The sequence below is a fragment of the Colius striatus genome, chromosome 9, assembly GCF_028858725.1.
Source record: "Colius striatus isolate bColStr4 chromosome 9, bColStr4.1.hap1, whole genome shotgun sequence".
NCBI classification, from domain to species: domain Eukaryota; kingdom Metazoa; phylum Chordata; class Aves; order Coliiformes; family Coliidae; genus Colius; species Colius striatus.
Genome location: NC_084767.1, coordinates 18,587,128 through 18,609,879, shown reverse-complemented (window position 1 = coordinate 18,609,879; position 22,752 = coordinate 18,587,128). Strand labels below are relative to the sequence as shown.

General features: G+C 41.7%; 1 protein-coding gene across 6 annotated transcripts in view; it reads left to right on the top strand.

Annotated features, from left to right (window-relative positions):
- The first annotated feature begins 2,547 nt into the window (after positions 1 to 2,547).
- P4HA2 (prolyl 4-hydroxylase subunit alpha 2) overlaps positions 2,548 to 22,752 on the top strand; it is a 29,563-nt gene continuing 9,358 nt past the window's right edge. For 4 of the 6 annotated variants that reach the window (XM_062002240.1, XM_062002237.1, XM_062002239.1 and 1 more), the window contains exons 1-9: positions 2,785 to 2,870; positions 3,871 to 3,967; positions 10,724 to 10,826; positions 11,725 to 11,821; positions 13,899 to 14,050; positions 15,541 to 15,678; positions 16,932 to 17,171; positions 18,890 to 19,095; positions 20,218 to 20,394. In XM_062002240.1, the coding sequence (XP_061858224.1) occupies positions 10,742 to 10,826; positions 11,725 to 11,821; positions 13,899 to 14,050; positions 15,541 to 15,678; positions 16,932 to 17,171; positions 18,890 to 19,095; positions 20,218 to 20,394 (1,095 nt within the window). In that variant the 5' untranslated portion in view covers positions 2,785 to 2,870; positions 3,871 to 3,967; positions 10,724 to 10,741. Of the gene's footprint in view, positions 2,618 to 2,784; positions 2,871 to 3,870; positions 3,968 to 10,723; positions 10,827 to 11,724; positions 11,822 to 13,898; positions 14,051 to 15,540; positions 15,679 to 16,931; positions 17,172 to 18,889; positions 19,096 to 20,217; positions 20,395 to 22,752 lie in introns of those variants that run through there. The other 2 variants (XM_062002238.1, XM_062002242.1) reach the window with 1 other exon arrangement.

Here is a 22,752-nt window from a genome sequence, read left to right as displayed (position 1 = left end):
TTGCAAAGCCAATAGAGCTAAATCAAAACTGTCACTTCAGAAGGATAATATTTTAAATAGTATTTAGAAATGTTAAACAGTGAAAACTTTTTCTGCTAATACTACATCACATGGTCTATACAGTCAAAAGGACTGCACAGCCGGTTATTCACATGAGCAAAGGCAGATTCATATGTTCTTGTGTTCCCTCTATGAACATATTTTTAGTCCTTTCCACCAAAATAAAGGGAAAAGAACCCATCTGTTTCATCATAACACATGAGGAAAAAAAAAAGGTCTATGATAAAAATAGTTTAAAAAGGAAGCATCAGAACTGAGTAAGCAGTCTGGCTCTGAATCGCATCATTGTCTCTGAAGACTAATGCAATCTTCACAGTCTCTAAAATGTACTAATATCTTGAGTGCTGTCACAGACAGATTGCTTCTTTTACTGACAGTAATGCAATCTTTTCTAAATATATGATGGAAATTAACTTCACCCAAATAAACACTAATGTACAAAGTGTATGTATGTGCAACATATGGAGCTCTGTTAGGATGTTCTGGTGACAGGGCAGCCGGATCTTTTTATTATGGTTTATGATATTAGCAGTTGCTAAAAGCTTCACTGAAATTTCACCCTTATGTTAGATATCTATTTCTTTATTTTCCACTTTCTTTATGGATTCTGATATGGTGAGTCATCTCTCAAAACCTTGCTTTTTTAGTCACATTTCACTAGATGTTGGGTCAGTAAATGGACTTGTGATGGTGGAGTGAATCTGGAAAGCAAGATGTAGCTTGTCCTCAGTTTCTTGTATGGTTTGAATCACTTTCTATCTTTATTTAATAGTGAAAAGATGTTATTTTTGGCTAAGGTAATTGTTACAATGATTGATAATGGTCGCTCTCTATGGAAGTGAATACTGGTTTGTGCAGGGGGAAGTATATTAGATGTTACAGTGAGCTGAGGAAATGATCTTCTCTGGCTTTGTTTCAGTTCTCTCCATGTTTCAGTTGCATAGTCCATCCTCGCCCAAAGATATGCCCCAGGAACTGCAGTGGGGGTTCAAGCCATGACTTGATGAAGCCCACGCTGCCTGTGTGAACATGGAACGTGGCTGCTCCTTCTTTAACCTAGCATACCTCCCTTGTATATTCCACTCACTTCCAGTAGAGAGATCATAAGATCATGGAATCATAGAATCGTTTTAGTCTGAAAAGACCTTTGAAATCATCAGGTTGAACAACTAACTTAACACTGCCAAGCTCATCACTAAACCATGTCCCTCAGCACCTCATCTACATGTCTTTCCAATATCAGCAGAGATGGGGACTCCTGGGCAGCCTGTTCCAGTGTCTAAAAATCCTTTCAGTGAAAAAGTTCTTCCTAATCTCCAATTTAAGCATCCTCTGGCACAACTTGAGGCCATTGCCTCTTGTCCTATTGCTCTTTTTTGGGAGGAGAGACCAACTCCCACCTCACTACAACCTCCTCTCAGGAGGAGAGAGTGATCATATCTCCTCTCAGCCTCCTCTTCTCCAGATTAAGCAACTGCAGCTCCCTCAGACGCTCCTCATAAGACATGTTCTCCAGATTCTTCTCCAGCTCCATTGCCCATCTCAGGACATATTCCAGCACCTCAGTGTCCTTCCTGTAGTGAGAGGCCCAAAACTGAACACAGTATTCAAGATGTTGTAATGTAGCCTCACCAGTGCACGCACAGTTCAGGGGCCTAATCGCTGCCCTGGTCTTGCTGGCCACACTATTTCTGATACCAACCAGGATGCCATCGGCCTTCTTGGCCACCTGGGCACACTACTGGCTCATGTTCAACCACTGATGAGCAACACCCCCAGATCATTTTCCACCCAATCTGCCTCAAGCCTGCACTGTTGCATAGAGTTGTTGTGGCCCAAGTGCAGGACCTGGCACTTGGCCTTGTTAAACCTCATACAATTGGCCTTGGCTCACTTCTCCATTCTGGCCAGGTCTCTCTGAAGAGCCTTTCTGCCTCCAAGCAGATCTACACACTCACCCAGCTTCATGTCATCAACAAACTCACTAAAGGTGCACTTAATCTCCTCATTCAAATCATTGATAAAGATGTTAAACAAAATTGTCCCAGACACTGAGCCCTGGGGAAGACTAATTATCTTCTCATTTCCCTTTTAAACGTAATTTTCATTCTTCTTATAAGACTACCTAAAGCTTACAAGGTTGGGCAATGGGGATATCTCCCACTCACTGGCTGGAGTGTTGTAGGAACAGTGAGCCCACTGTGGAAAGGCGTTCAGAGGCAGATGAGAAGTTTTTAAAAGCAATCAGGATTTACAAGCGGTCTTTCACTTCATTTTTGTGTGGACTCCGCGTTCAGCGGGGGCACTCCCCGCTGCCAGGCCGGACCGGGCTGCTGGCGGCCGCGCCTCAGGGGCTCCCGGGCCGGGTGGCGCCGGGCTGCGTGCGGCCGCGCCGCTACTCGCGGCATTACGGCGGGAGGGGCGGGACAGAGGGCGAGGCTTCGGTGGCGGCGGCGGCTCCATAGGCGCGGGCCCGGGGGCGGGGCCCGGGGCGGCGGCGCGGCTGGAAGGGCCGGGGCGGTTCTAGAAGCGCGGCGAGCGGGGCGCGCGCGGCTGGGTGAGCCGGGCGGGGGGCTCGGGCGGGGAGGGTGAGGGGAGGGTCGCCACCGGGCGAGCGGGGGACAGCGGGGCGGCAGCTCAGCCAGGGCGAACTGCGCCCGCTGCTGCAGCCCCCTCAGACCTCGTAGCCCCCGGGACTCGCGACGGTCCGTGCTGCGAGTCCGGCGCGGCGGCAGGCACTGCGAGGGGCGCGGGGAGAGCGGCGAGCCCTGCCCGGCGGCGGGGCCGTGCTGGGCTGGCGGTCAGGCTGGGTGCGTGTTGGGGCAGCCGAGTCAGGGCTTGCTGGAAAGGGGGGGGTCCAGGTTCGAAGTGCCGTGGTGAAGTGCGCGGCCGGCCTCCGCAGAACGCGCTCGCTGCCGGTTGGTGTCCGCGGGTCCCGGGCAGCTGCATTCAGCACCTCGTTACCGGGTTGGCGAAGGTCAGCCTCTGCCCTTGTGCTCCCGGCCGCCGGCCTCCCGCGGGGAGCTGCGGCTTAGCGACGGGGGGAACTGAAAGTTGCAATAACAAAAAATCAGTGGTTTTTTGTAAACGTGTTAAAAATGTAATTGTAAAAGCCGAGGAAGAGCTGATGCCTCTCGTTATTGCCCTTTGCATCTAGATAAAACTGATATTGCCACTTAAAAAGATTGCTGTGTGTCAGCTGCATTAACTGGCTGCCTATGTGTTTCCAGCCTACCATAGCCTCAAGATAGGACAAACAATGTCCTAAGCTTCATAAAGATGTTCAAAATCCAGTTTTTCTAGTCCTGTCTTAATTTGATTTTAACCTGAGATTTGTTGTTTTTTTTTAAAGAAAAAAAACCCCATGTTCTTATTTTTGTCAAAGCCCACAGATGTGCAGCCGAGCTGAGGCAATGAGCCAGGGCAGCTGTGTGTGACTGGTATGATGCAGTAATCGAAGCCTCGGTGGAAAAGGGTTGTGCAAATGTAGTGGTGGGAAGGCTGGGGTGAAGCTGAAGGAGCTACCTAGAGTGTTACTGCAGCTTAGCAGGAGCATAATAGCTTGCAGTGTCATAGTAATGTAAAACATGCTTTTGACCAGACAGTAATAATTTTTCAAACATCAAAGAATGTCCTTATAACCTGGAAGCAAGGATGAAAGAGAATATGTAAATGAAGCTTAAGTTTGGAGTGTCTAGGTTTGTGATGCTTGGTATTCCCAGCCACTAATCACTCCTGTTCCTATCCTCAGTACTTACTACTAAAGCTTTTCCAGAAGATGTTTTTGTAACAAAACCTTTTGCCCCTTAGTTTTATAGGTACACTGTGAGGGTGAAGCTGAGCTGAAAGGCCACCGCAACAGTCTGCCAGCTTTCTGGCAGTAAGGACCTAGGAAATAAACCCACAGGTATGTTGTAAATATATATATATAGCAACAGTAACTGCTACTCATCTTTTGCAGGCAGAATATTATTCTACAGCTGTAAGTTGGCACTGCTACAGCACTAAAAGACAAGAATTTTGATTCCCGTTTGTGCCCTAATTTATTGAGGTTAATTTTTTGAATGTAGCTAGTCATATTCTGGGAGGTGGTGCAGGAAGTATGAGCCCAGGATACAGTTATGTATTTCAGAGACAGTAACAGCAGAGGGAGCATGATTTACCATTTAGCAGAAGGAGTTTTTCAGTCTAGGTTGAAGTCAGGAATCCAGTCTGTTTATAATTTCCATGCTGTGCATAATGGCAAACTTCCAAAAAAACAAGCTGTAAACACAGATATTTTTCCTATGACTAGTTCTGATTTTTGTGTATGATTTTCTGTATGTCTGAGAAATGAGAGTGCAGAGTATGGCAGGAGGCACATTCTAGGGTAAACTTAGAATAGGCTCAGTGCCTGCACCTCTGAGATAATGTCTCATTTTTATTAAATTGGTGGTACTGATTGAAAGAAACGATTCTGTGGTAGCAGACCTCTTTATATTAAAAAGCCTTCCAAGCAGGAATAGTTTTTTTAATGCTGTATGATCATATGGAAGGTTATGTTAAGTATTGTGACATACTAAAATTATGGGCTTTGCACAGCAAAATGAACTCTAAATCCTAATGCTGAAAAAACAAGCTCTAGTGGGAAAAGAGCATGCAATTTTGCTGTCCTGTCTTCACAAACAGTATGGGGTTCCACTCTGGGCTGCTTCATATGAGATGAATCTGCAGATGCTGCAGAGTAAGGTGCAGGTAGATTTGCTGTGCCTTAGACTAGCATGATTTTTTTTTTTCCTGCTGAAGTGAAGAAATTCTCTTTTCTATGATTTTTAATACAGCTATTGGGAGCTAGCGGAGATAATTATTACTATAATAATGAAGAATAGCACAAGCCATTCCATATTAGAAGAAATGCATGCCATTTGGTATGAATGTACTATCTTTTTCAATGCGTGCAAATGAACAGCTTTTCTTCCTTTTCTTTTGGCTTGAGGAATGTAAAGCAATCGTGTTATTTGCTAGGCAATTATAATTGTTTTCAGATGCACATTAAGCTCTTTGGCAAGAAAGGTAGTGATGTTGGCATAAACTGCTTTGAGTAGTAAATTCAAGGAAGGAGCTGGGAAGCTGTTACATGAAGAGAATTTGCTTGCCTAAAGGCACCTAATATTGAAAGGAAACAATATTGTTTGTGCCTCCCTAGGTAGTTGTAGCAAGGTAACAAACTGCATGCTGCACTGACAGTTGTGCATTCTGACATGAAGATAAAGATACGATGCTGCAATCCAGGTTTGAACCCAAAGTCCTCTGGGTGGGAGGAGTGGTGGAATATTGGAGCATCTCTGTTCCTCTGGATAATGAATTTTGCCCCTGCATTACTTGTTTCAGTCTTCAACCAGCGGTGAAGATTTGCTTTCTTAGGATAAAATTGATGTGTTTCCTTAGTATTTAATAATTTTTAAATAGTTTTATAGCTACCATCATGTGTGACCTACTCTAGGAGGTCCTGCTCTGGCAGGGGAGGTGGACTAGATGATCTTTCGAGGTGCCTTCCAACCCCTAAGATTCTGTGATTTCCCAGGCATCTTCTGGCTGGTGTGTCAGGGTAATCTGCAAGACTTGGAATGCTCCTAAAAGCTGGATGACTTTTGTGGCAACTTTTCTTATGGGTGTATTGAGAGATTCTCCAGAAAATCAATATCCAGAAAATCTGCTTACAATTCAGCCTGTTGTTTGGCTCAAAGTATGTAAGCAATCTTGCACTTCTTTTTGTACTGTTTTCCACTTAAACATAAGTAGCCTCATCTACAGCCATCAGTACTGACAGCAAGTTGTTGCCTACTTTTGACGTTCCATTGTGGAGGAAAAGGGGGATCATGCCAGCTACACAGGTCACTACTTTTTGCTGTGTCTGCAAGCAATAAGACAGTGGGTGGAGAGCACTGGCATTTGGAGAAGCCCAAAACAGACCTGTCTCATCCAAGAGTCCAGCCTCAAATTGCTTGAGGGTGTTTGAGGATGGACCATTCTTCAGAGCTTGGCATGTGGACCTCAACTCTTTTTGCACCAAGAGCACATCTGTGGCCTGAGTTGACTTTAAAGTAGTAATTTGCTCCTTAGATTTCAACATGATACTTTAAATTTAGATACATGTGGAATCAGCTGTTTCAGCAGTGAGTTTTCAGGTGTCTAGGCAAGCCCAGAAGAGGAGACAGGCTGTAACCCTTGTGTCATCAGTTCTAAGTTGTTGCACTGTGGTGGTTTGGAAAAAATAGTATATTAGTTAGATTTTGTCAGTATCTAGTTACGATACTTTTATCTCACAAACTTTATTCTACTGTTGTAAGATGTGGGTCTGTAGGAGTGGAACTAAACTAGGGAATAGTAGTCTACCTTAATTTTTTGGAAGAAGCTATTGCTCTGTGTTCTTAATGGGGAAGGGAGGGGAACCCCAAAAACCCCAAACCTGGAAGAAATAATAAACTAAATCTGTTGGTAGTAATTAAAACTTGTCATGAAGGAAACATTTTGCAGAGGGTATCTGATGACCAGAGATACTGACAGAGCAGTGATTTCTACTATGATCTGTGCTCAGTGTTGGTAACTTTCTTCAGTTCTATATCTCCCACGGAGAAACCCAATAGCAAGGGGAGGCCTGTCATATCTAAGTGATGGAGTGGAAGAATACTGTGAGTTTACTTCCTGGAGTTCACGTGATCAAAATGAGAGTTCAGAGTACAGCAAGGATCACTGTCTGACCTGATTTGCCATAATAAGCAACAACGAAGGGTATGACTTTTATTCTTTAAAGTACACAGACTGGTCTTACGTATATTGTGCTTAGTTTAATCTTTCCACATGACAACTGTGCACATTTGGAGCCTGCATGAAGGACATGCTTTTGTTAGTCTCTGTTGTTAGTTAGGCTGTCGGGCAATTGGAAGAGTTCTTCTGACTTGTTTTGCTTTTCTGAGGATGCTCTTATCTGGAAATGAAAACTGACATCAGGAGTGAATGACGAGCCATAAGATAGTGCAGCTTGTGTCTTCAGTTACCCACCCTGTGCACTGCTACTAATACTTTTTAAAATAAGCTGCAGAATGCAAATCAAGTCCCCTTATACACAATTGTGCTAACTGAAGGGTGCTTGTTGAAATTCTTTCATAGGGTGCAGGGAGGTAGAGAAGTTGATGTTTTTAAGGCTTCTAGCTTATGCACGTGGCAGATGTGCTGCCTCCTGTCTAATGTGAGGCTGTGTGAGCATTATGCTCTTGTTCTGTGGCGTACAAAGGAGACTGCAGCCTGTCAATTTGATCAGAAGTAGGAATCCTAAAAGGAATAGACAATAGATATTTGCTGCTGCTTCTGACCTGAAAAAAGTCGTCTCTTTGGCTTTTATGGGAGCTGGCTTGAATCCCTTGTGACTGGTTATGAAATTGAGGGGATAAGAAACTGAACCCTCAGAGATGTGCAAGCAACTTTTATAGGTCAGATCCATGTTTTTATATCTTGTTTATTAAGAATTTTTAGAAAGCTTGTTAAGTAAAGAATTCAGTCTAATTTGTGGAGAAGAAAACCCATCCTGGTCTATTTTGTTTAGAAGAACCTCTTTTCCTTCTGCCAGTGTTCTCTGAAATCTGACAGCACTCTTTCCAGTGGGAGCAATGATTCATTGAGGTCTTACACTCCAAAGAAGTGAAGTGTTTTTACACTCTCCATTTGGTTAGCTTTTTAGTCCTGGTGGCTGGGCACATGTAAGGGAAGGAAAGAAGCAAAACACTAAAATGGAGAGAAGTTTAGTGCTACCAATGTTGCTGGAGCAGCTTCTCACTACAGTGAGAAGTGTCTTGGGTAAGGTAGCAGTGTAAGTGCTCACCTCCAAGGTACCTGTGGCCTTAGGGATCCCCAAGCTGGTGGCAATTGACGTAGCCTGATGAGTCAGGGCATGAGCCACGTATGCTTGTTGTCCTGGGCTGTTTTACAACCCTGGCTCAGAACAGTATGAGTTGCCTGCTTTCAATTCCTGCATGGGGAGTTCTTGTAGCCCAAGGCTGAGCTCGGCTCAGTGGCTTTGCTCAAGCCTTCTCATTCCTGTTAGAGGAATGTCACTATCTCACCTGAACAGAAGATTCTTAATTCACCTGAACTCCAGCATGAGGTTGTCATCACTTGGGGATACTGTTGTGAAAATGTAGAAACTAGGCAGTATTTGTCCTACATAGACTTCTCACCTCGCATTTCTGTGCAACTAAGTTCAATTCTCTGCTTAAGTAAAACACACTGGCTTTCTAAATGTTTGTCTTGGTTATTTAGGTAGGTGCTAGTCTCTTCTTCCTCCCTTACCTTTTTTTTAGCAGATGGTTTAGCGATGGTGGGGTGGGCATGCATACGTGTGTGTATGCACACATGCTCATGCTGGCCCAGAAAGTTGTTATAACATTATATTCAGTCTCCTGTAAGTCATCATTTGTGCTGGTTTACTGGGTAACAGCTGTGAAAAGAATGTATACAAACAATTTGAAAACCCTGCAGCCAGGTGTCCTGCTTGTTCAAGCAAAGACTGGTTTTTTTTCTATTTACTGAGGTTTCTGTTTATTGACTCAAGTGAATGAGTAGGATGGCAAAGCTGTTAAGGATCTGCTATAAAGACAAGCTGCTAGCTGTAGTAAGTATTCTTCTTGGCAGATATCCTCAGCCATGAGAGAACATGGTGGGGAGGTGCAGGGCGGAGAATGTAGAGTTGTGTTGTTTAAACTGGAAAATTCCCTTGTAATTGTTTTGCCAGGCATTGTCTTGTAGTGCATCCAAAAAACCATTCCATGAAACGATGACAGACTGTGCAGATGGACAGATGTGGCTTAATATATCCAAATTAATGTACTTCCCAAGTGCTCTTGACTTGCTGTGCTTTCTGCTACATCACTTATTGTGGCTTTTAGTGTTGGCAGACCTCTGCATGGTACTATTCACTCAGCTTTACTGAATTCTCATATTACCCATGTACTAGGTCTGAAGTGACTTAAACAAGCAGTTTGGGAATACGTGGTTTGCAGAGGGGTGAGAAACAGAAAAGGGAAAGGACAAGACTTACTATGATGCTGTGAGACATTTTCCTGCTTACTCATGCTTGCAAACTGTTGTGATAAATGTTTCTGATTCCTCATGTAGTGTTCTAAAGCAATCAAGAGAGTAATTTAAAAACAATCATCTTGCCCTGTGATAACACATGGCAGAGAACAGAGCTATTGCTAATTGTGTGTTTGGTGTTTGTCCATGGCACTAGTGAGCTCAGCTGTGGATGAGGGCTTCTGTCATGCTGTGAGCTTGAAAAACCCTGAAGGAGAGGGTGATACCCACCTTTCACCTTCTGTCTCACGCTGTTTGGACAGGCATGTGGAGACCAAGGGAACCATGAGCTAGGATTGTCTCAGAATTATCTTATTAAAATACCTTCCCACTTACTGCATTGCTTGAAATGTAGCATGTTCCATGTATTTTGCCTTCCTTCCATCTCTCTTTCTCATCAGGTTTAAGTGATACTGTTTTTCCCCAAATAGCTGCATGCTATTTAATGTGAGTGGGTTGCAAATGGTCATTTGCAGCCATTAGTTTACCCTGTTACAATGGGTACGAAAGAAGAATAATTACTTCTTGGATTAAGGTGAACAGTTCATTTTGTCACTATGTGCATGGGTGTTGAGAGCTCAGTGTTTGAGCAGCAGTGCCACATATGTAAGAGCTGGCTGTGGTGACAGTTCCTGCTCAGTGAACATGCAGCTCTGGAGTGAGCTATGAGCTCATCCAAGTGCAGTACAGGCTGCTCATGAAGTCTCTGAAGAGGCAGTTATCACCATCAGATCTACCAGGAGAGTTACCGCTCCCAGGACATTTTTCTGTACAGACCTTACATCTCTTGCTTTGTCTGATCTATTCCTTTCTCGAGGCTTTTCCTTCCATGCCCTCAGTGTGCTGTGCTTTTAGCAAAGTAACAGTCTGCTTTCAGGCATCTCAAGTAGCTGGGTTTCTAAGCTGGCACAGCCTTTGAAATAGAGAAGTCATAAAGGCTGTACCCAGGGGCCAATATACTGGGATGATGCATCTTAAATAAGCAAAGTTGGAAATTTCACTTTCAACTTTTCCAACCATTGCTGCCACTTCCACGCTACAAAAAGCTGTATTTCTCCATTTGGCTTTCTCACTGGTTTTTTTTTCTGGACGGTTTTTATATAACTGAGTTTCACAGCATACTGCACGTCTGATCATTTAGTTTAGCCATTTATTATTATTGGAATATAGTACAACTTTGTATACCCTTCTATCTTCCAGCTATAATTACCCATGGAGGAGAAGGTATTGAACTGCCCGTGCAGGAGATCTTGGTCTATCCCTGTGGACAGCTATATTGCTTCCATAACTTCTGTCACATAAGCCTTCCATGGACTGCAGTGTGTTCCATGTAAATCCCAAAGAGTATGCCAGATAGCATTTGAGACTGTTAAGTAACAGCTCCTGTGGTTGAAGGCTTGTTTTAAGCTTTACTGATTAAAAATTAGTATTGCAAAGATCAAAATCATATTTATGAGGGTGAAATGACTGAAGTGAAGATTAATGCTTTGGGATATTTTTTCTCACAAATAAGTTAACTGCTTGTACTCCTCCTTTTCTTTTTAATTTGTTACAGGTTTGAGCTGTTGGAAAGATGATGAAACCCTGGCTGCAGTTGGTGTTCTTCACCTGTACCTTCTTGATCTGGCATGCAGGAGCAGAGTTCTTCACCTCCATAGGTACAAAAAGAACCGATGCATGATGTTGTAATGTAGTTAATGTGGTTGCCAAAGAAGGTCCCATGCTCTGGACTTGGCTAAACAGCATTTTATTACATATGTATTACTTGGTTCTCTTTTTACCTAAGTTAAGTAGCTTTTTGTACAAAGTTGCTGTGAGGAATCACCTTTACTTTTAACTGTCTCTGAAGCTTTCCTAACTCTGAGCATAACACAGCCTGCTGACTTGCCTCATTAGTCATGCCTCATTAATAATTACTTTGGAATGCTGAAACTAAAGCTGTGGCTGTGTTTTTAAATCTCATCCGGTCTTTTGGTGTTTAGTCTTTGAAAAGTGAAGCTTGTCATAGCAATTAGGACTGACATGCTAGCAATTTCCACTTGTGCTAATCAGGGGAGAGTGTGTGTGTCAGTCTATAAGCATTAGTCTGAAATTCCTGTATACTTAATGTTAGGTTGTGTTTCCACAGTTACTCATGTTGAAGATCTGTAATTTTAAGTGATGCCAATGGTTAGACTGATAATTTATTAGTGTGACCTAATCTGTATCCATATGTTGAACAGATGCTTTGGCAACTGTTTGGGTCTTCTGTTGCTTGGACTTAGCTGTATTGATGTCAAGCCTTTCTTTTGATTGTCTTGCATACAGTTGTGATTGTACAGGTAGTTGGGAGACAGTGGAAGGGTCACAGCAAAGCTACATGAGCCATTGAATTTGGGATTTTAGAAGCCACTTGAAGCTTTTGAATGCCAGACCTGTATGTATAATAGCTTTTGTGGCTTCCAGGCAACAAAGTGCATGCCCATAACTTGTCTGATCTTTGTGGTGATTTCTGTGCTGTTGGGAATGGTTACTTTTTTAGGTCTGATTAACACTTGTTCATACTTTTGTTTTTAGGCCAGATGACAGACCTGATTTATGCAGAGAAAGACTTGGTACAGTCTTTAAAGGAATATATCCGAGCAGAAGAGAACAAGCTCTCTCAGATTAAAAGGTAGGGGGAGAGGTTTGCAAAATGAGGGGTGACGGAATGTTGCCTGTCTTCAGTTACACCACACTTTTCTGTCACCACTCTTTGTTGCTACATCTTGTTAGTGTTTCCTCAGTAGGTAATTGTGGTGATACTGTAAAGGTTGTAACTTGTTCTCATAAACCTGCAGAGAAGGGGCCCTGCTTCAGGCATTCTTTTCACTTGCTGTTTTGGAAACTGCTGGGCTCTTCCCACTTTTCTCTGTCCTTGTACCATCACAGTGCTCCTGTGGAGAAGACACAGCTTAGGTTAGAGGAGCCTTTCGTCCATGTGAGTTAAATGCCTCTGGGTGCCAGTGCTCTGTGCTTACAGTGGTGAGGTGTGCCAGTTACATTGTGTAGTGGAGCTCACATCAAATCGCTGACTTCCTTCCCACTGCGCCTTTGTCCTCAGGGCCAGTTCTCCTCACTTGCTGGCCTGGCTACAGCACATCTTGGATGCTACACTGTTTGCTTAGATCAGTTGAAAGGCTCTTGCTGACAAATGGTATTTTATGTGTCCTATAGGAAGACTGTTAATACTTATCTAGCTGAAAGTAATATCTAATAGGGTGTGACACCAGAGTAGTTGGAATGAGGTCTGGGTTCACAAGAGGTGAGTGCCTGTAAGTGGAGCCATCTTACCAAAGGATTTCTAAACTCTAGGCTATATGTGTCAGTTTGGTATCTCTTTCTGGGAGTGTAGGGTGGGGATGGAGCTGTAGAATAAGAGAAGTGATCTGAATTCCTTGTCCTGCTATACACAAATATTCATTTCTTGAAAAGCAGCCACTTCAGGTATTGTTAAATAGAACGTCAGTTCCACCTATGTATAAACTGGCCTTTGTAAAAAAAATATCATGGACTGGCATATACAAGTGCTTTTTTCATCTGTTAAATTTTCAGTTTACTTGTATTTTAGTTTATTTGTAAGCAAGAATATTCTACCACCATGTCAATATTTGAGCCCTTTTGCCCTGCTAGTGTATGAGGTGTGTGCTTTGTAACAGAGGTGCTAAACTTTGTCATGTTAATATGGTAACGCTTTTCTGTACTCTGTCTTTTATTTCCAGAGGTATGGTTGTGATTCAAAATCACATTGTGATTGTAAACTCTTGACTATGTTTACTAATTTGCAAAATAAATATTAGAGGTAGTGAAAGTCTAAATTACAAAGGAAGTGCAGGTGAGACTGGTCTTAATCATGTTGTTAATCTGACATGTGTGCAAAAGTTCTCTGGAAGAGTCATCTTTTCTGTTGCAGCACCGTGGTACAAAAGCCAGATAGTCTGACAATATTTACATGTGCTTTCCTAAAGTTTTTTGTAACCATAGTTCATTCGTGGCTTACTGAGTTTGACATTAGACATGAAGGGGATTTCTTAGGTTCAGTTCTTAGTTTGTCTTAGCAAAGTTTTCTTCCTGTTGAGTACTAGAGAGAGAAACATACAGCTTGGCCAGATGTGTGTGACCAAGGACAATATGAAGGGCAACAGAAGAAATTTTCACTGTAACATTAGCGATGCAGTTGGCAGATCAAATGTGCTGTAACACAGAGAATGAAGCTTCCCACTACTCCTTTGAAGCTGACCAACAGTGCAATCTAGACTGACAGCACTGCCACCCTGCTGTTTGAGGGATTCCAGTCTGAAAATCAAAGCTTATGGTTTAGTTTCCATAAAGCTAAAAAGTTCTTGGACTACTTGTTTAAGCTTGTACTTTCACTAAAAGGTGGAAAAATGAACTTCACGGTGATTGCGTGTGATTGTATTTTGAGTACAGTGTGCTGAAAATTGATGGCTAAGACTCATTGCAAGGAGATGTATGCCTACTGTAGTAAGGTTTAAAGTAGTAAGCAGGGAAACAAATTCCTTGTAAAAGAAAAAGGCTATTGTAATTAAAGAAATCAGTCATACTTCACTTTATCCTTGTCAAGTTGAAAGCTGGTTATGGTGGCAAAAGCAGCAATAAATTGGTTCTAGCTGTGCAATTAGAATGACTTAAGAGGGAAGACATCCATTCGTAAATTGTTCTCAGACTGAGATGCACACTTCTCATTCCAGCTGGGCTGAGAAGATGGATGTCCTGACTAGCAAGTCAACCTCTGATCCTGAAGGGTATCTGGCACATCCTGTAAATGCATATAAGCTGGTGAAGCGTTTAAATACTGACTGGCTGGAGTTGGAAAACCTAGTTCTTCAGGATACAACAAATGGTAAGGAGTGACAGGGGCAAAGCTGTCAGGAGGTAGCCTTACAGTACAGTTGCTTATCCTCTCTGGAAAGCTGCAAACTCAGCTGTGGTTTAAATATTATTGCCAAGTTTGTTTGAAACTTCAGCTAATGACTGGCCTCTTGTTTACTGGTTACTCAAGTGAAATTTCCCACTGAAACTTCTCAGTGAAAGAGGAAACTGTTGCCTCTTTTGGGGGAAGGGGCAGGATAGTATATATTAAAATTGTGAACTCTATTGGCAGCTGTTGTTTTATGCCTAGTCTTGAGCTTTATGTTCCTTTATACGTAAACTTACTCATTTGCTTTCCCAGTCTGCTGCTTCTCTTTTTTTTTTACCATGTTGGTCAGTAGATAAGATTTAATAATCAAAATGAGATCCATGCTGAATTGTTGAAGGAATTCATGTCAGCCTCAGCGTGGTGTTAACAGCTGGCAGATGTTGTAGTCAGCCTGATGATAACAGGATAATATACAATTGCTAGTTGTAAACCTGTCCTAAATCAAATGCTTCCAGTACTAATCTTTGCTTTTGCATCATATGGTCAAGTGTCTGTCTGAATTTGCTTCCACAGCTTTTTTTTTTTTTTTTTTTGGTTAAATGCAGGTTTATTTTTACTGGATTGATAAGGGAGAAAGAGGCTGTGTTTTCAGGCAGAACACTGCATGTTTTCCCTTTTACTCTGCATATGCTAAAGTTTAGGTACTTGGTAGTTTTTTCCAGCCAAGATTTTTTTTATTGCTTTTTGGAATAGACTCCTAGATGGAAAGAAAATACTCAAGTCTATTGAGTACTTCTGTCCTTAATTCTTTTTCTAAATGCTTCTTTTTTTCAATTCTGCTTGTTGCATGTCTGTAAGTGACTGGGTTGGGTTTCTTCAGTTGATTGCCCCTACTTCTGCCCAGCAAACCTGCTGTACAGCCTTGATATGCTGAAGTAGTGCATTTAAGTTTATTTCTAGATATCACCTGTTTTAACTTGGCAGGTTTAAAAGCTTCTTACTGAGCAAGGCCCTACCCCTACTTAGGATCCTGGATCAGGTTCTCTGGCTGTTGAACGGAGATTTGAAAAGCTTTTATGGCTTTACAGGTTGGAGTGGAGCCTGAGGTTGTTGCTGAGTGCTATGGTCTGCAGTTGTTTTTGAATATTTTAAGAGAACTGATGAAAACAATTAAGTTTTCATGCTAGAAAGAGACATTAAAGGAAAATTACCATTAGATTCGCATTGTACTTCAGTAATTATGTGTCACAAGAAAACTGAGTGTTTTAATTATTTATCCTTTGTCCTTTGATTGTGAGATGTGTATCTTAAAAAGACAGAAGGCAATGTTTTTTTTAATAGCTTGAGGCTTTAAATCTAGATTATTTGAGTCTCAATTCCCAAAACAAAGCAGATGCATCCTCTTCTGTCTTAATTTGGTGCTGGTACTTATTCAGACTCTGGAAGTAACATCTTTCCTTTTTACTGCAAAGGCTTTATTGCAAATCTTACAATTCAGCGCCAGTTTTTTCCAACTGAAGAGGATGAGACTGGAGCTGCAAAGGCTCTGATGCGCCTGCAGGACACATACAAACTGGATCCTGAGACTCTCTCTCGAGGAAACCTACCAGGCAAGTACACAAAGGTCTCCTCTGCTTTGAAAGGATGGAAGTGGTAACATCCTCAAACTTCAAAAGTCAGTAGTGGGGAGGGGCCAGTGTGTTGAGAGTCCATGTAGCGTGGATCCTTGAGGACATAGCTGCTTTGACAGTTTGAGGGCAACCTTGAGGCTCGTCCCACCCAAGCCGAAGAGTCCTGGTCTGCAGTGACAGCTCAAGTATCTTTTTTTAACATTATTTAGCATAACTTTAAAAGAAAATGCTGATTTTTATAATTGCTGTAGCAACAACAAAGAATGACATACTTTCTTGCTCTGGCTACTGTGTAAGCAAATACCATGGGTGCTTTCTGTCCCAAATCTTTTGCAAACCAAGGGATGAAGCTCTGATTCATTGCTCTGATGGCTCTTGTGAAACTTGGCTCTGTTCCTGTTTGCTGTGGTGGTCTTCCAGTGAGTCTTTGCTTGAATAACTTTACTGTTACTCTTTATCTGTTAAATGGGGATTAACAGTTTTTGCCTCAAAGAGATGTTTTGGAAAATACATAGATAAATTGGAATGCTTCACTATTTTGGCAGCCAAGTCCTGAAATAGGTTGTTACTGTTGCTTATGAGAAACTTACTGAAAACAGGTTATGGCTGTGAATACCGCACTGAATACTCTTCATGAGATTGTGGGTAGATGAGCTGACAAAACAGATCTAGTTATCAACTGTAGCTTCTTAACTTAAAATTAAGTCTTATCTGTGCCTCTGCTGAGCTGGAGCAATTGGAAGTCAGTGCACAGTTACAGTCAAATAGATACACAGTTTGTCTAAATAACCATCAGCTTGCTTATGCTCAAATATACATCTCCAACCAAGAGCAAACAAACTAGCTCTGCGTGTAGTCAGGTTTTTCTGCTCATCTAACAGAGTTAACTTTTAGATTCAGTAAAATCTGTTAAGCTCTTGGTTGTCTTTTTGCCTGCAACAGAAAACGCAATAGCTTTAAACTCCTTAATTTTTCATAGAATCATAATTTTTGTTAAACTTCTCTTGGTTTCCAAAGGAATTAGTGCCACATAATTGGGATAGAATTCAATCTTTGATTCTAAAGGTGATTGATTTAGTACAGAACCTAAAATATTGTCAAAGCATTGTCTTTTTAGAAGCCTTTTTGGATGACAGAAGTGTGTATTTTCAGATGTTCCTCAGTGTGCCCCATGTGTTTGAAGGCAAAGATACTTCTGTGTAGATTGCTGAAAGCCATCTTTTTGGTTTTAGGAACAAAATACAGATCTACTTTGACAGTAGGTGACTGCTTTGGTATGGGGAAGACTGCTTACAATGATGGAGACTATTATCACACAGTGCTCTGGATGGAACAAGCATTAAAACAACATGATGAGGGGGAGGATACAACAGTCAGCAAAGTGGAGATCCTAGATTATCTCAGCTATGCTGTGTTCCAGTTTGGGGATTTACACAGAGCCATGGAGCTTACCAGACGTCTGATATCCCTTGGTAAGAATGAAAGACCTGTAATTCTAGTGCTGGGAGGTGTTACAGCACCAGAGCCAACAGTCATGGGTCATACTTATTGGTGAGCTGACTGGAGGGATATCCTGACAGTTTAATTACAATAAATGTAGGTCTTGAAGAAAACAAAACAATCTATTTACACATGAAGTAGCTTTAACATGCTATCTTATAGTCCATGCTTTTGCTATTCAAAGACCAAATGTGTGTCTGACTGCAGCATGTGTGTGCTTTGCTTCAGCATACTGAGATACTGGGTTTAGTAATGGTTAAAGCCTGAGTTGTCTCCAGTGAGATCCAGGCTATCATGGACTTAGGCAGAGTGCTGTATATTCTGTTAAGTCCTGTTGACTTTGCATATTCCTCTCTATTCCTCAGTGCAGGTACTCTTTGCCAGAATAATGCTTTGCTTGAGATCTTAAAGCATTTATTTTGGAATATTCAGAACACACTGAGTTTCTTAAAATCTGCTTTTGTCTCTGATCTGTTTCTGGCTTTCTCTTGAGTAAGCAAATAAGTATTGCTTCCTATCCAACTTTGGCTACTTCCTGCCTTGGAAGGTTTTATCTCCCTAATTAGAGTTAACATCTACTCTGTTATGTATTTGTATGGTTTTTTAATCAGTTGTGGCTCTTAGTTTAGATGTTAGCTGCATTCTGAGTGTGGGTGAAGCCTTTATTGAAAAATATGTATCCGTCTAATTTCTGCAGATGGTGGAATTCATAGACTAAAATTTAGAATGATAGGAATATGTATTGAATCTAGCTCCCTCTGCAGTAGAGTTAAGCCCTGATTACAGAATGCAAATCCTTATCAGCACCCAACAGTGGAACAGATTTGGCAGTCCCCTCTGGGAGCAGCAGCTTCCTTTGCTCTAGGGTTGACTTCCTTATCTGGCTACTATTAGCCTTTGCGCTAATGAGTGGTTACGTCAGCAGCCTTCTGGGCTAGTTCTGTAGGATAAACATAGGGCCAGAAGGGAAAGGAACCGTTCCAGATGTTAGTGTCCAGAAATACTTCATGATGAACAAAGATTTGTTCCTTCTTAGTTATGCTGAGTAAAGATCTGTTGATGACAATTATAGATTCATACCAACATCATCAATAAATCACTAATGGTAAGTCTAACGATGCTGGTGATCCAGGTTACCTCCCATAGAAACCTGTTACAGACATCTAGAAATGGATGCTGTTGGTGGGCTGTTAAGTGCTAACACATGGCTTCAAGCTTCCTGAGCTTGGTGAAGGTCTAGGGGAGGGGAAGGTGGTGGGCTTGTCCTTGGTTAAAAGCATCCTTGTGCAGTGTTGCTGAGAAGCAGAGTGAAGAAGAGAGGTGCAGCAGATACATTAGCTTTAACTCTGCTTGATGAGCTCTGGTCTGTATATCTTGGGTAGAACTGGGCAGAGAAGTTGAGAGAAAAGGAGGGATGTGAAGACCAGAAACTTCTACTCTTTTATTCTTGAAATACAAATTTTGTGATAAGTCCTTCCAGAAAAGATTCTTTTGCAGACTATGCCAACCTTCTCTCTTTAAAGACAACCTTCCCAGGGCTGGTTTTCAGTGCAGACTAGAGCCAATGCCTTTGGTTGCCTGATAATGCTTTAAGAAGGGGAGAATTGTTGTTTCATTACAAAGGCTTGTTTGTATGAACAGTTCCTGAGATTGCATAAATTACCAGTTGTCTTGTTTTCTCCCAATGAAGACAGTACTCACGAGAGAGCAGGCAGTAATCTGCGGTACTTTGAGAAGCTGCTGGAGAAGGAGAGAGAGGAGGAGAAAGACAAGTCAGTAAATGAGACCATGACGACAGAACCTGTGGTGCAAAGTGGTGCCTATGAGAGGCCTCTTGACTACTTGCCAGAGCGTGATATCTATGAGGCCCTTTGCAGAGGTGAAGGGGTAAAAATGGTAAGAGGAAGGCAAGAATTTCCTGACTATGCTACCTTTGTGTAAGGGTGATCAAGCCTGGTTGGACATGTCAAGCTTTTCTGTGAAGCTCTTCTTGTTTATTTTTTTTTTAAGGAAAAAAAATAACTGTAGTTCTGTCTAGGATGAGATTTAGACTTTGTCTTGGCCTCTTTAGCTGTTAATTCCAGACATAAAACCAGTTCTCTGATATATGCTAAAGGTTGTTGAAAACTGATTTTCCTCCCTATGTCTGCTCAGCAATTTCAAATACTGGCTGTACAGTTGTGCCAGGAGCTTCTTCCACTGAGATCTGGTTATGTTTACAGTCCATGCTGTTACTGTTCACACTTGGGGAATTCCATTACTCTTTCCCTTTTGCATCTTAAAGACATGTCCTTCTGGGGTGATTTTAACCATCTTCAGTACCTCTCAACAAACATAGCTTTAATTCTCAGTGCAGGGAAAGGAATCAATTTATTCTATCTCCACAGCCTTGGTTACAAGAACCAGACTTTTTTACAACTTCTTGTTTGTGTATTTATTTGCTTAATCTGTACCTTATTATGGTTTAACTCTCCTAAAGGTTAGTTTCAGACGTTGCTCAATTGTATCTTGCGGTATATGTGGATTTTCATGTGCCGTAAATTGAAGAATCACTGATGCTTACCCCTTAAATTTGTTGGTCAGCTCCTGACTTTTACAGTGTTTGTGGAATGAAGCTCCCTTTCATAGAATCATAGAATGGTAGGGGTTGGAAGGGACCTTTAGAGATCATCCAGTCCAACTCCCCTGCAGAAGCAGGTTCACCTAGATCAGGTCACATAGGAACGTGTCCAGGCGGGTCCTTAAGACCTCCAAGGAAGGAGACTCCACAACCCCTCTGCCCAGCCTGTTCCACTGTTCCCTCACCTGAATAGTGAAATAGTTTTTTCTTAAGTGGAACTTTTTGTGTTCCAGCTTCATTCCATTACCCCCTGTCCTGTTACTACCTACTATAGAAAAAAGGGATGTCCCAACCTCCCGACACTCACCATTTAGGTATTTGTAAATGTTAATAAGATCTCCCCTCAGTCTCCTCATGAGAAGTTGTTGAGCAAACAATGTTCTGTTTGGTCTTTTCAGACGCCTCGAAGACAGAAAAGGCTGTTCTGTAGGTACCATGATGGAAACAGAAACCCTAACCTGCTCATAGCTCCCTTCAAGGAGGAAGATGAATGGGATAGCCCTCATATTGTACGATACTATGATGTCATGTCTGATGAAGAAATTGAGAAAATTAAACAACTAGCTAAGCCAAAGGTAAGGGTTTTTTCCCTCTTCCATCTCACTAATGACTGCAAATTCTGTGGTTCAATTAGAAAAGGCTAGGCAAAGGATTTGAAAGATCTGGCTTCATACCACAGATGATACACTGCAGCTGTGAGCTGAAGGGGAATGATTTTGAAACTACTTGGTGATACAGGACTATAAAGCCCAGGCTCCTGAAGGTATTTATATATTGTTGCACTTAATTATGTAAAGTTCTCAGTAAATTGCTTGCAAACCTTGTAAGAAACTAGGGACTAGACTCAAAAAGGTAGGTGACTTGACTGGCTTACTGTGATAGGAGAGGGTGTTCAGTGTACCTAAATCTGCCTTTTGAAATGGAGATGAACCTCAAAACAAAAACTGTTGTGCTAGAAGAATATTGCTTTGGGTAACCTGTAATCCACTACTTCTGTTTTAAACCATGATCTAGACCTGCACAGAGGCAGGCACTTCAAATGCTGTGGTGCATCCATGAGCATGATGTGTTCTCCTGAAGCCACATTGGGAATAATGTGATACACTTAACACAGAGTGGAGAAATCATTTGTGCTTTTAAGTAATTCTCAATCTGTGTCTTGGGAAAGATGGAATATTTGTAAGGATGAATGTACAATGGAGTCATTGTCCCACAGCACTTTAGATCTGGCTTTTTTGCCTAGATAGCTGTCTGGGCAGCAGAGAAACAGATGTGTCAGCTTCAGTACTCAAAGGAGACATCTATCTCAAAGGCAGCAGCTTTGAGTGGGATCCCTAGTTTTGATGCAATACCTGTTATTTATGGTGTGAGTTATAGTGACTCTGCACACAGTAAAAAGGCAAAGCTCCTAATTATCTCGCTGGATTCTTCTGGAGGTGGAATTTCCTGCCTGTCTCCTTTCTAGCAAAAAAAGTATGACAGTGAGGTCCTTAGTAGATGTTACACCTTAGTCTTCTGTCAAACCTGACAAGCATGTAAAATGAAACACTACTGTTCTTAAAATTAAGTGGTTCATTTTAGTACTCTTCTAGTTACTGCTGTGAAATGTACTAAAATTCCAGTCAAGAATTAACCTTCTGTATGTACTTCTAAACATAAGTAGTTAGGAACAGATTGAGAACCTGATGCTTCCTAAGAACATTAATAGTTTGGGATGTTTATGAAGCTGGATATCTATGACTACCAGCCAGCTATGGGAGTGTTGGCAGAACACTTGTCTCGGTGAGGACTCTCACCTCCATAAATGGAGATTTTTTTCCTATTACATCATACTCTAAAACTTCAAGGGCTTCAGATAAAATGGAAACATTCAAATAGAGCATATCACTTAATCTATTTTATCAAACTAAGCACATTCTAAATGAGGCAGTTACTATTTTTTGTTTGGTTTTCCCTTTTTGTTGAAAGTTTTAGGGAAAGTCTCTTAAGTCTTGCTCCCTGAGTTTTGCTTGTTCCTCGTGTCAACAGAGTCCTTTGTGCAATCTGTGTTGTGTACAATTTGGATCAGTCCCTGTAGGGGTAGGGAAATATTGCAGTCTTAAGATTGAGATTAAAGTTTTCAATTTAAAAATGTAAAGCAACCATTTTCTTAACTTGATTTTTCTAAGTCTGTGCGTAGCTCAGCTGCAGGAATAACTTGAAATTCTACAGTAATACTGAAAGAATGGAAAGTGCAAGTCTGGGATGAGATAGTTCTTAACAAATACAGCTTAATTTCATCCAGGAAACTTTAGCTAGTAAGAGGCTTTCAGACAGAACTCTGAAGTAGTATGTTAGTTTTGGGCTCAGAACGATGAGCCCTTTTTTTTTCTTAAAATGCATTTGCAAGAAATTTCTGCCTTTGAGTCCAAGCACTTAAAATTATCTGCAGTTTACACTTGCCAGTACTTTGTTTTACAACATCTGTACGTGATTGAGAATAGCTGTATTCCAGTTGATTTTCCTGCTTGTTTTGCAAAACACAACCCCTTTAACTCCAATTCCAAAAAACAGTTCCAGCTTTTCAGGCAATACATCAGAGCTAACTGGGAAGGGTTGAGAAAAGTCTTAACTTTATCTGTGTGGATAGCATTGGGACAGGTCTGCCATGAAAATGATGTTACTTGCAATATAGGCATACTTGAACAGGCAAAAACGTGGCATAGAGAGAAACGTGTGAGTATCTTTGAACTCAATGCTGTATTTCAGAGGAAAACCCAGCTAAACTAAATGCAGACTCTTGAGAGACTGGGTTAAGCTTCTGACCAATTCAGTGTGTTGTGATGATTCTTCATGGCCCAGCAAATGCCTATTAAAAGGCTGCTTTCTCCACCCTGACAGAGGAAGCATCACATTTATCAGTCGGTTATACAAAGTGAGGTGTAGATCGCACG